The following is a 13,801-nucleotide window of genomic DNA, read 5'->3' as shown; positions in this document are numbered from 1 at the left end:
TCAATAAAGAACTTACATCGTAAAGCAAAGGATATACATATGTATATGTATATGTATATGTATATGTATGTATATCTAGAACACCAGGGTAGACTATAAGACCCAGAGCAGGAGTAGCCGGAATGCCTTATCAAAAAAAAAAACTTTTAATCGAAATGTTGCATGTTTTATTTTATTTGCAAATATATTAATTCCAATATATCCTTTGTCATTTTAGCACCTGTTTGATGCATATGCACTCCAGAATTCAATTTTTACAATTTTAAAGATACTTAGAATCATAGTCTTAAGGCTCATAAATGATGAGATGATAATATATACTGATATTTCGAAATATTTTTTTTTAGGTGTTTGCCTATTATTATTTCGGCTATCATAAACTAATTTTCTTCAGCCGCTACAATTATCACATAGCTTAGGGTAATTTTTCCCATTTTAGTTTTTGTTTGTTCTATAAATATGTTGGATTTGCCACATACCCAAAATCAGTTGATGGTCATTATCCGAGTGTTATCCCAAAATGTGAAGAGTGTTTTCGGTGTTGTTTGCCGACAGTTATTTTGTTGGTTGGTTGTTGGAGTGGTTTTTTTTTTGTGGTCACGTCATCGATTAGCAATGTGTTGCCATGGCATCGTCCACTTTACAGCAGCAGAACACAAACACAAAGCACGGCGGTTAAGGACAGGACTAGGGGTGGGTGGTAAAACCACACACAAACTAACACGGTGACCACGAAAGACACGGGGGACACCCTCCACCGAGTCCTAGACCCACAAAAATTCAAAGTCCTGACCGCGAGTTGTAAACAAAAATAAAGGACAATGTCTCACTGTTCTTTTGGGGAGGTCTATGGGTCTATGTCTCCTCAGGATAATGCGGCGGTGTATCCTTCGTACTCGCGTCCCTTGATTGCAGTTTTATCTTGGAATGCACTGCACTCCGCAGTGCTAATTCCACACTCGGAACACACCGTAACTATGATGATAGTGATGGGCTTTTTGTTTGGGCTTCGGTTTGGTGTTTTTTTGTTGTTTTTGGGGGGCCACTTTCCTTCTAGCAATTGCGACTACAACACGACCGTCTGCTCGCACGGCTCGCCGTCAACTGGTTTCGCCTCGCGACTCCAAGCCGTTGTCGTGGACGTGGCGACTCGTGCCCCCGTGCAACCGAAGTCTCGTGCCGCCACGAGATCCAAAACACGAGCTGGGGATATTTCCTAGTGAATTATGCATTTTCACCTCTTTTTGGGGGGCATGCAACGAGCTGGGAATTTTCCCTGGCTCTCTCTCGTCTCTCATAGACTGTGTTTTGGGCAATTTAAGGCATTTTATTCAGATGTCATGGTGAATTTCCATTTGGTGACAGTGGTTGGTGAAGGTGGAATCGGATTTAGCCGGTTTGTTTACGTTTTTGGTCTGCTTTCTTTTTGGAGCCGGCTTTCACCGCTATATGGCCACCATATGATTGCCACAAGGGTTGCTGCCACTTTTCTATGAAGTGCTTTTAATTGATTGAACAAAAGGGTTCTTTTTATTAGGGCGGAAATGGAGGAGTTTATTTTCAATGAATTTTTTGTCCTTTTTAGCTGAAATGGATTCACTGTTTTTTTATATATAATTATCAAAAATATAGTACCTAGCCCAAGAGTATACCCTAGGAATCATAAATAGAAAATTCTGAAATCTGATATCCGTTTGGGAGCCTTCAGATATATTTTATGATTTATCGAATCGTACGATTGAATTAAATAATTGGGGAAATTGGTGAGACTTCAATTTATCATGATAATCAAAATCGATATATTGTAACTCCAACATACCTTATATGTATTAAAAATATTGAGCAATCCACAAATTTATTTTCAAATCAAAAATCGAATTTTAAACGTATTTTAGTACCTGTTTTTGTAATTGAATAGATTTTCATGTCTGGTCCTGATACAAGGTTTCGTTCATACGTTCCTATAGCTTATTTAAGCCCTATATTTCAAATAATGATGACAAATGTCACATTTACCAGGAAACTTTTTGGTCGAAGTCCGTGTAAAGCACCCTGCTCTTCCCCCTGTGTGTCCCTCCCTTGTCTTTCATCTAACTGTCGTGTGACCACAGAAAACTGCAGGCCGCCTGAATGTTCCGGGCAAACCGCTTTACGGTCGCAACTTTTCCTGGTTTCGGCTTATTTACAAGAATTTTTCGTTTTATTTTCAGGCCCAGGGGCCAGGCACTAAGCCACAAGCAGCAAAAAGGAGACAGGACACTGCCGAAAGGGGGAGGGAGTGCCACAATAGACAAAGTGTATCAATTATAATACGGGTACGGAAGCAGAAGCAGGACCCCAACAGAAAGAGGTACCAGAGCCCAGAGAGGAGGAGGAACAAGGTGAAGCAACCAGGAGGAGGATCAAGAGGAACATCCAGGAGACCCCACACACACACACAAACAGATACACACAGATATGTCGGCAACGACAAGTACAACCACAATTACCTCAGATCCGGGCATCCTCTGTTTTCATCATTGCAACGCAAAAGTTTTCTGCTTCACTTTGCCCCACACTTGTCCCCATTGCAATGCGCCACTGGATGCGGATGCAGATGTGGATGCAGATGTGGATGCGGATGCGGATGCCCAGTCCACAATGGACATGGGTGCGACAGCTGCCGCCAGTGCCGCCGCCCGCCTACTGCCATTCCGTCTGCCGTATCCCTTTGTGCGGGCCACACAGCATCCGTGCGCCATTGTCCTGCGGCCCTCCACCGGCGATTTTCTCAAGTGAGTATCACAGGATGGGTTTAGTGGAGGGAAAAGGGTATGTCCACTAAAACATTTTTACCCGCTTTTGACTTTAAAATCCACGAATATATCAGCTTACAAAATTTGTATAGTAGTTTGGACAGCCGTTTAAAATAAGACATTCTGTATCAACAAATTTTCTGATTCAAATTTCCATAAAATAAAAGATTTTGAAACATTTTTACCACAGAAAAATGTTTGTTGAATGCTATTCGATTCATATTACTCAACTCAAAAAGTATATTTTGAAACACCTGATGGTAGAACACGATTCAAAGAAGATTCATAGTCGCTAAGTAAAGAATTTTCATCCTTTTTATTTGGATATTTATCCAGTCAATCAGTTCCCAGTGAAACATCCTAAAACAACAAAAAATGAGCAACAATTTCCATCTGCTCTCTTTCTTTTCTACTACAAGGTCTTAAAGTAGTTTTTTTATTTTCATTTTTTGGTAGAAAGGATGCTCTGTGGTGGCTCTCCCTCTGTAATTTTAAATATTCCTGCAGATCTTAAAAGCCAGACCAATTCAGACTCCCTAAAATCCACTGCCATAGCGCTACCAAACAAAAATCTTTGTGCAAATTTCTACCATTTTTTGCTCTCACACTTTTTTGGTTTTTTGTATCTTTCATGGCTGAAATACATATATATTTTTGATGCGATGCGTTGTGTGTTTCCGCAGCGATTACAGCAACGCAACCGATTTGCATATCGCAGTGACCACATCCGGCGGCGACATCGTGGAGTTCGATCGGGACGGACTGCGGCGGCATCGGCGGGACGATAATCCGCGCGAATGGTGGCAGAGTCTCCTGGTGGGCGATGTGCCCGAGCCCTGGCATGACTACTGGGACGAGATGCTGCAGCAGGTGAGTGGAGTGTCGGCTCCCTTCTTTGATATTCATGCAAATCCCTAAGCTCACTCGGACCACGGTACCCACTGGGTTCCCAATTTGTATCCCCTACCATTTGCATTAATAGATTTGCGCCCAATCTATGCGGTGGTCCGTTGCCAGCTACGTGGAGACCAGCCACAACTGCTATGCCTTTGTCCTGGCCTTCCTCCAAGCCCTGGGCCATGGCCAGTTGAGTGAAGCGGCCCGCAGTAAAACTGCCTTCTGTGAGAAATACATTGTGCCCCGTACGACGACGGCGGGCAAGTACATCTCACTCTATCGCAGGCTGCGTCGCAACGGAGTCCATGTGCATCGACAGCAGCCCAAGCTTAGGACTAAGCTGAAGTCATCCACCGCCTCCTCATCCGCAGATGTCTGTGATGGTGCCAGGAGCACCAGCAAAACCTCAGCAAATGGCTTCGCCAGCAACAGTATTGGCATCATTGGTTCACGGCCCCGTCCAAAGCTTTGCACTATTGAAGAGTGATCGATGAAACGGACTATCAAATGGCAGTTGAGAGTGGGATGGATTCAGGTAAATTATGTGGATATTATTGAAGTAATTACTATGGAAAATGGGTGTGCAAATTGTAGGAAACAATGTAAAGTTACAATGAAAGACACTTAAAATGAGGTCTGAAAGAAATTATACATTTTGATCTTCCTGGGAGTCGAAGTAAGAACCTTTTAAGAATGTTTCACCCTTTACGAAGCGCATTAGATTAATTTAATTATCTTTTTGTCTATATACCCTGTCAGAGTTTGTTGAATAGATACTTCCTGTGAAGCTATAAATTATTAACATCGTATTTTTCCATCACTATCCCCAGAGATTCGATAAGACACCCATAACTATACCTAGTAATAGACTCTCAGCTACAACAAGATAGAATATTTATATATTTAAAAGTATTGTGTATATTTATGTTTTGGGTATGTTTGGGAGTTTTATACTTATAATATGTATATTTGTTCACAATATAAATTCGGTAATGGTTGCTTTGGTTTCAATGGAATGTTTCAAAGGAATGATATACCCTTTTACAAAGGTTATATATGTATATATCATATGTTTCATAAATATCTTTGGAATGCCTTAAGTTTCCTTTAGCTTTTAGCGACCTTTGGGCAATACATTTTCCCGGAACATATTGGTGTAGTTACCAGGGGGATTGTAATTGCACACAACATAGATGACGTTTCCCCTAAAAAAGAGATAATCAAATATATATGTATATTCAACTGTATATAGCTTTGCTGAAAAGATGACCAACCTTTTGGCAAATCCCACACCCAACTCAGTGGAGTTTTTCCACACCACTTGGGTGAAGTGTCCCGTGCCCATTCTGAAAGCGGGACTGTGCCAATTGTATTGATTGATCTCGTTGTACCAGGAATCCACAGCATTGGCAGCAGGCATCTGGCCACCCATGGCCATATAAATGTTCTCGCCATATCCGCTATTCTGACGATGCTCCATGCGATTGTTGGCCAACAAATGCTGAAACGATAAGTTGGATGGGTATAAAGAGTGCTTTTTGGAAATATATTGTGTATATGGATCCTACCTGAGCCCAATTGGTGGCCAATGCATTCAGCTTGGGACTCAGACTCAGCGGTGGGGCATGGTGCAGTGCGCGATATTTATTGTGGGCACTGAGGCATTCCTGGGCAAACTATAATAATGAGATTTACAATGATTAGTTAGCTATACATTTGTTCTTCATAATATTAGCTTCAGATTGGGTTCAGATTTGTTCGTTTTCACTGTTTTACTCTGTTGCTATGAATCTAGTTTCTAGCAAACTCCCTAATGACTTAAAAATATCTCATTATAATTTACCAACAAAGATTATATCTTAAAGCAGGTTAAGATATCTTTTTAGAGCTTTAAATTTATATTTGCAGAAATTTCTTATCTTCTAAAGATATCCTTATAAAGCTTTAAAGATATCTTATAAATTCAAGAAAGATTTGGGAAGATCTTCAAAATATTATTTTACTAGATCTCAAAAAAAATCTCTTCATATATCATTAAACGGATTTTAGTGCATTCATGCAGTGTGTTTTGGCCTAATACATTTTAGCACCACTCTAAAGATCAATTGCAATATTTTGCAATCCAGCGGCGGTCACCGGCACTGTCCGAAATCTGGTGATTCTGACCCAGAGCGATAATCGTGCTGTGAGCTACTTCCGCCGCTGACCGTAATGTGACGCATCAGCAAATTAACCGGGAGAACAAAAAGAGGGCTTTTCGGGCCAACGCCAATAAGAAAAAATTAGAAATGTGACATGTAATATGTTTCCTGTACTTTTCTCATTTAACTTTATGGCAATGTCATTGATTTGCAAAGGAACTATTTTCTTCTATCTCATTATTGTACCACTCGTCAGTAGGTCATGCAACAAATTGTTCTCTAAAGATTTTCCATTTCATTGCCCTCTTACTTGTTCCACACTCATTTTCGTTTCGTTTAACTCGTTAACACTTGGTTGAATTTCACTTATTTTTCACTCGTTAAATTGTTGTTGTATTTAAATCAAATTAAAATTTTCGCACAGTTGTTGTGTTTTTTTGTCTCGACAGTTGTCAAGTTATGCTGATACTGCCTCTGGCAGCGGCTCAGAGGTGGCTTTTATGGGGCCTGTCCGGATTTTCTTATCAGTTGACTTTCCTACAGACCCCCGCACTACACATCGCTATGGGTATTATGAACTGTGCTCCATTGTTAGTCATCTGATCTGCCCCACTTTGGTATATCCCAAGATATATTGTATGATATGAGCTGCATTGGAAGTTCTTGCAAAACTGTTGCGAGGGTCTTTTTTTAGAACTTATCTAAATTATCATTTCGATAGGAAAACAATTTGATGAGCATTTAGTTATTAAACTAGAAGGGTATCTTGTATTTGAGGAAATGTTACACGAATAGTTACACTTAAAAAATGTATATCATTATATAATTGTCAAACAGTTTTCACTTACATTTCATATTTCAATAAAATATTTGTATTTTTAGATTGAATATATTTCCTACAATTTCAACATATTATATTTAATTTACAGTGATTTATCATTTGATTTTCAATATCGCCAGAATGATGAAACTAATTCCCAAATTCCCAGCTGTGCGTTTCTTTCGACTCATTTATATCCTCGTTGAAAGATTAACCATAGCTTTTCCACTTATTCAAAGCTCCTAGTTAATTTAATATTAAAAACTCTATAGTGGAATTTGCTCCCATGATGTGCAAAAAAAAATCAATTTTGTTCGCCTGCGGAGAGTGGATTCCTTGTGATTTACACACACAAGTCAAGTCGGGGTAAAAGGTGTTTGTGGCCAGGTTTTACATCCTGTGGCTGTCACTCGCGCCTGCCTCATTAATGAACGCAATAACCCAGACGCTGAGATGAGGATAAAACACGAGAATGGCGATAAGGAGGGGCACGGTAATGGGAACAGGAACAGCAACGGGCTTTTGGTTATGCAAAACTGTCATGAATCGGGAAAATGTAATTACATTCTCGTTGATGATGCTGATGAGCAACCATCTCGCCCATCCAGCCCACAGTCTTCCTGCCAGCAAGAGCCATGGCCGACAACGATACCGACGACGACGGCGACATTTCATCTTGGATAGAACGCAATACGTGCATATAAATTGTATAATGTCGCCTCAGCCAACGCCAACATCAACGACACGTAATTTCGAAGTAAATAAGTTTTCCCCAGACTTCGAGCTAAAGTTTTGCTTATGAGTTTTAGCCTCGTCTCTCTGTTTTACCAGCTGCACCCCACCTACCTATCTGACTACCACCATCAGTCCTTCCCATACTCGAAATATATCTAAATGTTCCTGTTTTGTAGATTGTTTTTGTTTCGGCGACAGTGTGGATCTGGTATTGGTATTAGTATTGAAATCAACAGTTGCTGAAGCTTCTATTGGGCGGCATTGACGTTAGAAACGTGAAATTGAAAACGCTGAGGTTTAACGTAAGAGCAGAAGCGCGGGGAATTGAACGTGCCAGTGGGATAGGTAAACATGGGAATAGTTTAAGGTACAAAATACTAGCAAATTGTGGCCAATTACTCCTGTATTTCCTGTAAGATACTCACAAGGAAGACTCATGAAAAACATTCGAATCTAAGGTAAAAACTACTCAGGAATAAAGGAATATATGCATGTATAGAATACCTTCTTCTTCGCACCTGAAGTAAGATGTTGCCTAATTTGTGTTCTTCCCCAACAAATCGTAAAAGTTCTTTACGATTATAGCACTCATATCACTCAAATGTTGTTATTTATCATTAATTATTTAATTGCTGATATAATAAAAGGTTCCATTCATTAGGCAAACAAATTTGCACACGTTCTTGGGTTTCAATGCAGAATTTTTTGTGTGTATAGACCTTGGTAGATAAATAGTAATGACAATCGTAGCTTTGAGTCACGATTGCGCTTTAAAGTAGGGCAGTGCCGGGGGTCTATAACTTTACGACATTGAAGTGGGTGTGGGTGTGGGTGTGACTGGGGTTGGGATTGCGTTAATGTAGTATTTGTACGGGTATTTCAAAATTTCTCATGAGTCAAACAAAACCTTGCCAAATCGATTTTAAACCTGGCGCCAACAAAACATTAGCCTCAGCTGTTCTTCGTTCCCGGCCTCTCGTCTTCCGCTGTTATCTAATTAAAATATATAAATAGACTTTTAGCATAAATGCGTAACACAAGAAAACAGGCCAGTGGGTAAGGGGAAAATCAAGTCGAAAGAAAGCCCCGACAAACAGACCTTGAGCGTCATTTAAAAAAACGATTCGCAATATTCCATTTTCTTTCTATTTTGCCTGCATTCTTTCTGCAGCTCGCTTTGCATTTGGCCAAATGGCGGGGCGAACTTTGTACCCAAAAAATAGTTGACCCAAGTCCCAAGCTGCAAGCTGCAAGCAGAAAGAACACTGTTTAGACCCCGCCGGCGTCATGGTAATGATGTAGATGCCTTTCTATGGCTGCATGGCACGGAACCAATCTGCTGAGGCTCTCGTTCTCCTTCTCCCTCCCTCGCTACGATTTGACACGTTTTCAACGCTGTTGCAAGTTGTAGGGTGGGGGAGGAAGGTCTCCAGTGTGGAAAGCATTGAAAATCTCAACTAATGTCAAATGCTTTGTTGTCGCCGTCGTCGTCGTAGTCGTTGTCGAATATTTTCACCCGAAAAGGGAACAAAGAATGCCAACAGGGTGGCATGGGAATTGGACACTGTTCTGGTGACACTTTTAATTTAGTAGTGGAATATTTATCAATCGGATGTATTAATAACAGGCAATGCATCAGGGTCCACAAGATGAATGCATTTTCCTGGATGATTTATGCAGCAGCTGCCTTTACTTGGGATTCCCCTGTAACTAGTAGGTACAGCATCTTGGGATATTAGTCATCCGGCTTATAAAATATGCAAACATATAATAAAGGCTTTTGCTTTGAAAAAGCCAAACACTTGTCGCCAAGTGTGCCGGGGCAAATATTGACACACTGTCGACGCCTTTATTCACGCTAAATTGATTCCGATAAGGTGAACAACGCAAAGCTCTGCTCTGATAACAACTGATTTCATTCACAAAAGCAAATAGTAAATAGTAAATAGAGTAGTACTGCATTGGATAATTGTGTGTGAAACTACATACATACACATATAATTGCACGTAAGCAATGAGTTGAACCTTATCTGGTAACCTGCTGTTCACTCTATCTTTCTATAATACATACTTCTCCTCTTAAGAATTCGTATCTCATCAGCAAACTCAACTAATACTCAGCTTACAGTAGTCGTCTGATAATAGCAAAGAAGTGTTATCTAGTTAGCAGATTACTTTGATAATATTATCCCAATCCTTAGAATGGCACTTTAATTTTTGTATGACCCGGCGAAATTTATTCATTATGTCATTAATGTATTATGATTATGGAATTCGTTATCACTAGTAATTTAAACAAACAAAGTTGGCATAACTTTTTATCAAAAAGTTGGAGAATAATTTTTTGGCTGTGACTATGACTATGAATTGAATTACGAATATCTTTGTTGGGTTTTTTCAATGTTGTGCTTCTTAGATATAAGAAACCCAGAGGCTTCCGCACAGGAATGATTATTAATCAGTCAATAATTTCATCTACAATATTAATCAATTATATACATTTTTTAATGAGTGTACTCTCACTCCATGTAAAAAAAATAATTTGCAATCAAATATACATAAAGTATTTTGCTTCCTGGAATTGTGATTCATTTAGCTATGAATATACATAAAAACCTCTCAGATTTCTGATTAAAGCTCACTTTAATCTTGCAGCAAATATTGCATATAAAAATATATGCAACGAAAATTACGAAGATTATACAAAGTCAACAATAAATGCAACATGCCCTTTCCCAGCATAGCCACCACTTGAGTGTCATGAGTCGCATCCTCGGAGCTCGCTATCTTACCCTCTATATATATTCCCCACTCTCTTTGTCCTATCTCGGTTTTTGAAGAGTCCTGTTCAGATCCTTCTCCAGAGGAGGCGCATAAAAAATGTATTCACACAAATTTCTTGTGTCAACTGTGAAGTTTTTAGCGAATTAGCAATTTGTGCAGCGGTCGCAGTGAAAATTTTATACCAAATTGCAAATTCGTGTTGACTTTGTTTCAGTAAATTTTCCACCTTCTTTTTTTTGGCTGTGTTGTCTGCTGAAGAAGGACTTTTCTTTTCTCTTTTTCTTTGCTGCTTGGTGTGCTTTTTCGGTGGCGCTCCGTGTTGACTTAATGGAAATGTAAATAAAAAGTGAAGTTGATGCGCTCTCTCCTCTCTGGCCGTTGCTGTTTTTCACTGATAAGTTTTATTACACCCGTAAATATATATTTTTAATAGTATGCATATAGTTCATACATACATATATTGTGCATATATTGTAGTTGTGCTTTGGGGAAACATTTCACGCTCGATTGGTGGTTTAATTGTCATCTCATCTGTCTTCATTTCTCAGTTTCGTTTCAGTGTGATAATCTGTTGCATTGTCATGCATATTAAGTGGATAAATTTATGAAAATATGCATATTTATCACAGCGTATAATATGCGCTATTTAATTGTCACAGCTGTTTTGGTTTTTGATTTTTCACGTTTTCACAGCGAATATATATCACGTATACGCAGAGTTGTGCACTAGCTATCAAAACATTCCCACTGCATTGCATTTTCTTTAAGAATCAGTCGAAATGGCATTTGGGAATTTTCTTAGAATGCGTTTCATTGCGTATACGCAACGTTTGACGTGCCTTAAACCCCATCTCTGTGGTTTTCCTTGCCATTGCAAACCCTCAACTAAAATGTTCTTTGCGCAAACCAATATTGCATTCCCATCGATATGATGTGTACTCTGGCCGTATTATGTTCCAGCCACATAACCGGATACCCGAAGCTATAACCTCACAAACTGCTGCACAGCTTTCGATTGTTCACTAGATACATCTCAAGCAACTACTCAAACATACATATATATAGAAATATATATATAAGCATGACCAATAGGAGTGTTTCTTAGTGGCTGTTGCTGCTGCTACTGCTGATGAAAAGTCTTCTTTGGGTAAAATGTCTAGATGAAGTGCAATAAAACTAAATCGAATTCAAACACAAAGTTCATTTACAGTTCATCAACTCTGGCCAAAAGTAAACAAAATGTGGCCCAAAACTATGAGGGTTCGTACTCCTCTCACTCTCTCTCACTCGCTTTGGAAACTTCTAAACTTGGCTTTTATGCTAAATTAAATGTGCTATAAAGTGTGCTTGTTGCTTGGCTGCTGGTCCAACGAGTAAGCCAAAAAGTGGTGGACCTGCTGCTGCTAGGCGTTTATGCGGCAATGTTAAATGATTTTGCAATTTAAGTTGCTTAGGTGACTGGTGATTTCAGCGGTTCGTTTGGCTGGGGGCTGTAAAGAGTTTACCCCGCTTTGGTTTATTTTTGAATTCAGTGAAATTTGCCATTAGCCTGATAATGGCCATCGACTAAAACACATTTATTGTCGACCCGCTAAATGCTGAAAGCATCTGCGGTTATAGCATTGTCCGCGTCAATTTTCGGTTATCGTGGTGACACACAAAAGTTTTCACAGAAAAATCAACCGACAATACCACCGGATATTCCCATTGATTTCGTTTAATTTTCCATGGCTTTTCTGGTCAATTTTTGTGTGTCCGAAAAAATGGTTTCCCCGCTAATTGTGTGTGTAAAGCGTTTGTATATGTTTTTCCACATATTCCTGATTCTATGCATTTAATAAATTTGCTGATAATTTGATTTTCCACAAAGCACAAACACGACGAGTCTGGCCCCCCGTGTTTTGCATACTTTTGTGGGTAAAATTTTTAGAATTTTGTGGCTGCCATTATTTTCCATGGACTGCTGAGGGTGCACAATGGCGCAAAAAGGGTTTATGGGGTTCTTGGCCATTGTGCCATTATGCGATTTATTCAAGTTCAGTCGAAAGGTCGCTTCGCTCGACTTATTCGCGCTCGACCGGACACTGAAAAACGTTTCCAAGTGAAAATGCCAAGGAATTTTTCTGCGAAAAGGCGCCGAGGCGTGAAAAGCTGAGACTCTAAAAAGCTGAGTAACTGAATTTTCTTACATTTGAGGAATTGCCAAATTATCAAGGGGCACGGGGAACATACCAATGGGGAAAATAATGTAATCAATTTAAGGAAAAACACTTAGGAATCAATTTTCAAATATTTTGCTATATTTTGGGAATTAATGTTTTTCTCTGTAAAAGAAATCAATGTTTTCTATAATTCATTTCGACGGTTGTAATGGTATCACACTGTACTGAAATCGTTTCAAGTTCGTTAGAATCTCACTAGGTTTTGTACAAAAATATGGGAATACTCGAACCAAGGTTTCCTACACCCAATAACACACAGTTTCCAGATCATTTTACACCAAACACAAGTATACTCGTAGCTGGCAACTCTTCTGCTTTCCTTTCAAATTTTCACACATTTACCATTAGGATAAATAAATATTTTAAAGGCACATTCCCTAGACGCCATTTGACTTCAGTTTTGTTGTAATTTGTGTGCTAATTTCCTGCCACAGAGTTCTTCAGAGGGAAGGAGCCAAACATTTGAGCAAGACATTCCGTCAACAGCCACCAAACGGGGAAAAGATTTGCATATCTTTTGAGCCTCTCAGACTCAGCCTGTGAAATGCAAGCTCTACCCCCTTAACCTCTGCAAGGGTTCGGGAACCCAGCCCACTCCCAAGCCCAATCCGCAGCTCCATGGCGCCGCCTTTAGTGGTTCCTAGAGCCCAAACCCACTCTATTTATTCGTGTTGCTGCTGCTCATCCTTGTGGCACTGTGATGTGGCAGCGCCCACATTCTCCATACGTTTTGACAGCTGCTTGGCTGCTGCTGCTGCTGGTGCTGCTCCTTCTGCGGTTGCCAACTTTGGCTTTTGACTGGAGCAGACATCTTGCCTGGCAAATTACCACAGCCAGAACAGAGAGAGAGAGAGAGAGGCAGAAAGGGATGGAATAGCGGGATGGAGGGAGCTTGGAATTTTCATCACTTAATTGACATGTCTGGGATTTGTGCGTAACCTTTGCTTGGATAGTGATTAGTCGCCGTCTAACCGAAGAATATCCATTAACTGAAATAAGGCAAGACAGCAGCAGCAGAGCTGAAATTATAGCTCGATAAACAAGACTCCATGTTGGAGTTTCGGGTTGGAAGTGGATGTCTCGTCTGTACCGCAAAATGCAAATATCTTTTGCACAGAAGCGGGTCCTTGCTGACTATGATGACTGACAATGGTCATGGTTTTGTCCGGGTGCTCATGGTTTCTACATGAGTCTGTTCTGAAAATTGCAAAACGGGTTCAAATATGCAAAAGCCGAGGACCGAGGCCAAGGGTTTCCCCAGACACTTTTACCAGGTAAAAACCACAAAGCGTAAAAATGGTATATGAAGCCTGTCAGGTCGTGTCCTTCCCTTACATCTCCAGCTATAGCTACAGCTCCCAGCCACCCAACCACCCAGTCGCCCAATTGTTTCGTGTGCATCTGCCA

General features: G+C 40.1%; 3 protein-coding genes across 3 annotated transcripts in view; 1 reads left to right on the top strand and 2 right to left on the bottom strand.

The window, feature by feature from the left end:
- Positions 1 to 1,108, bottom strand: part of LOC111077847 (protein eyes shut) — a 68,079-nt gene extending 66,971 nt beyond the window's left edge. The window contains exon 1 of the mRNA XM_022372301.2: positions 480 to 1,108. The gene's annotated coding sequence lies outside the window, so the exon portion shown is untranslated. The remainder of the gene's footprint in view (positions 1 to 479) is intronic.
- The window catches only part of LOC111077916 (MKRN2 opposite strand protein), a 69,344-nt gene extending 65,098 nt beyond the window's left edge, over positions 1 to 4,246 (top strand). Inside the window, exons 3-5 of the mRNA XM_022372396.2 lie at positions 2,211 to 2,774; positions 3,479 to 3,665; positions 3,778 to 4,246. Of these exons, the coding sequence (XP_022228088.2) occupies positions 2,458 to 2,774; positions 3,479 to 3,665; positions 3,778 to 4,179 (906 nt within the window). The 5' untranslated portion in view covers positions 2,211 to 2,457 and the 3' untranslated portion in view covers positions 4,180 to 4,246. The remainder of the gene's footprint in view (positions 1 to 2,210; positions 2,775 to 3,478; positions 3,666 to 3,777) is intronic.
- Positions 4,247 to 4,606: 360 nt separating this feature from the next.
- LOC111077969 (Golgi-associated plant pathogenesis-related protein 1) lies at positions 4,607 to 6,292 on the bottom strand. The gene is made up of 4 exons (XM_022372495.2): positions 6,144 to 6,292; positions 5,261 to 5,368; positions 4,967 to 5,193; positions 4,607 to 4,897 (listed from the first exon to the last, which is right to left on the bottom strand). The coding sequence occupies exons 1-4, from the start codon at positions 6,156 to 6,158 to the stop codon at positions 4,807 to 4,809; spliced, it is 441 nt and encodes a 146-aa protein (XP_022228187.2). The 5' UTR covers positions 6,159 to 6,292; the 3' UTR covers positions 4,607 to 4,806.
- Positions 6,293 to 13,801: the final 7,509 nt, after the last annotated feature.

This window comes from Drosophila obscura, unplaced genomic scaffold (genome assembly GCF_018151105.1).
Source record: "Drosophila obscura isolate BZ-5 IFL unplaced genomic scaffold, ASM1815110v1 contig_200, whole genome shotgun sequence".
NCBI classification, from domain to species: Eukaryota; Metazoa; Arthropoda; class Insecta; order Diptera; family Drosophilidae; genus Drosophila; species Drosophila obscura.
This window is presented reverse-complemented; position numbering and strand designations above follow the sequence as displayed.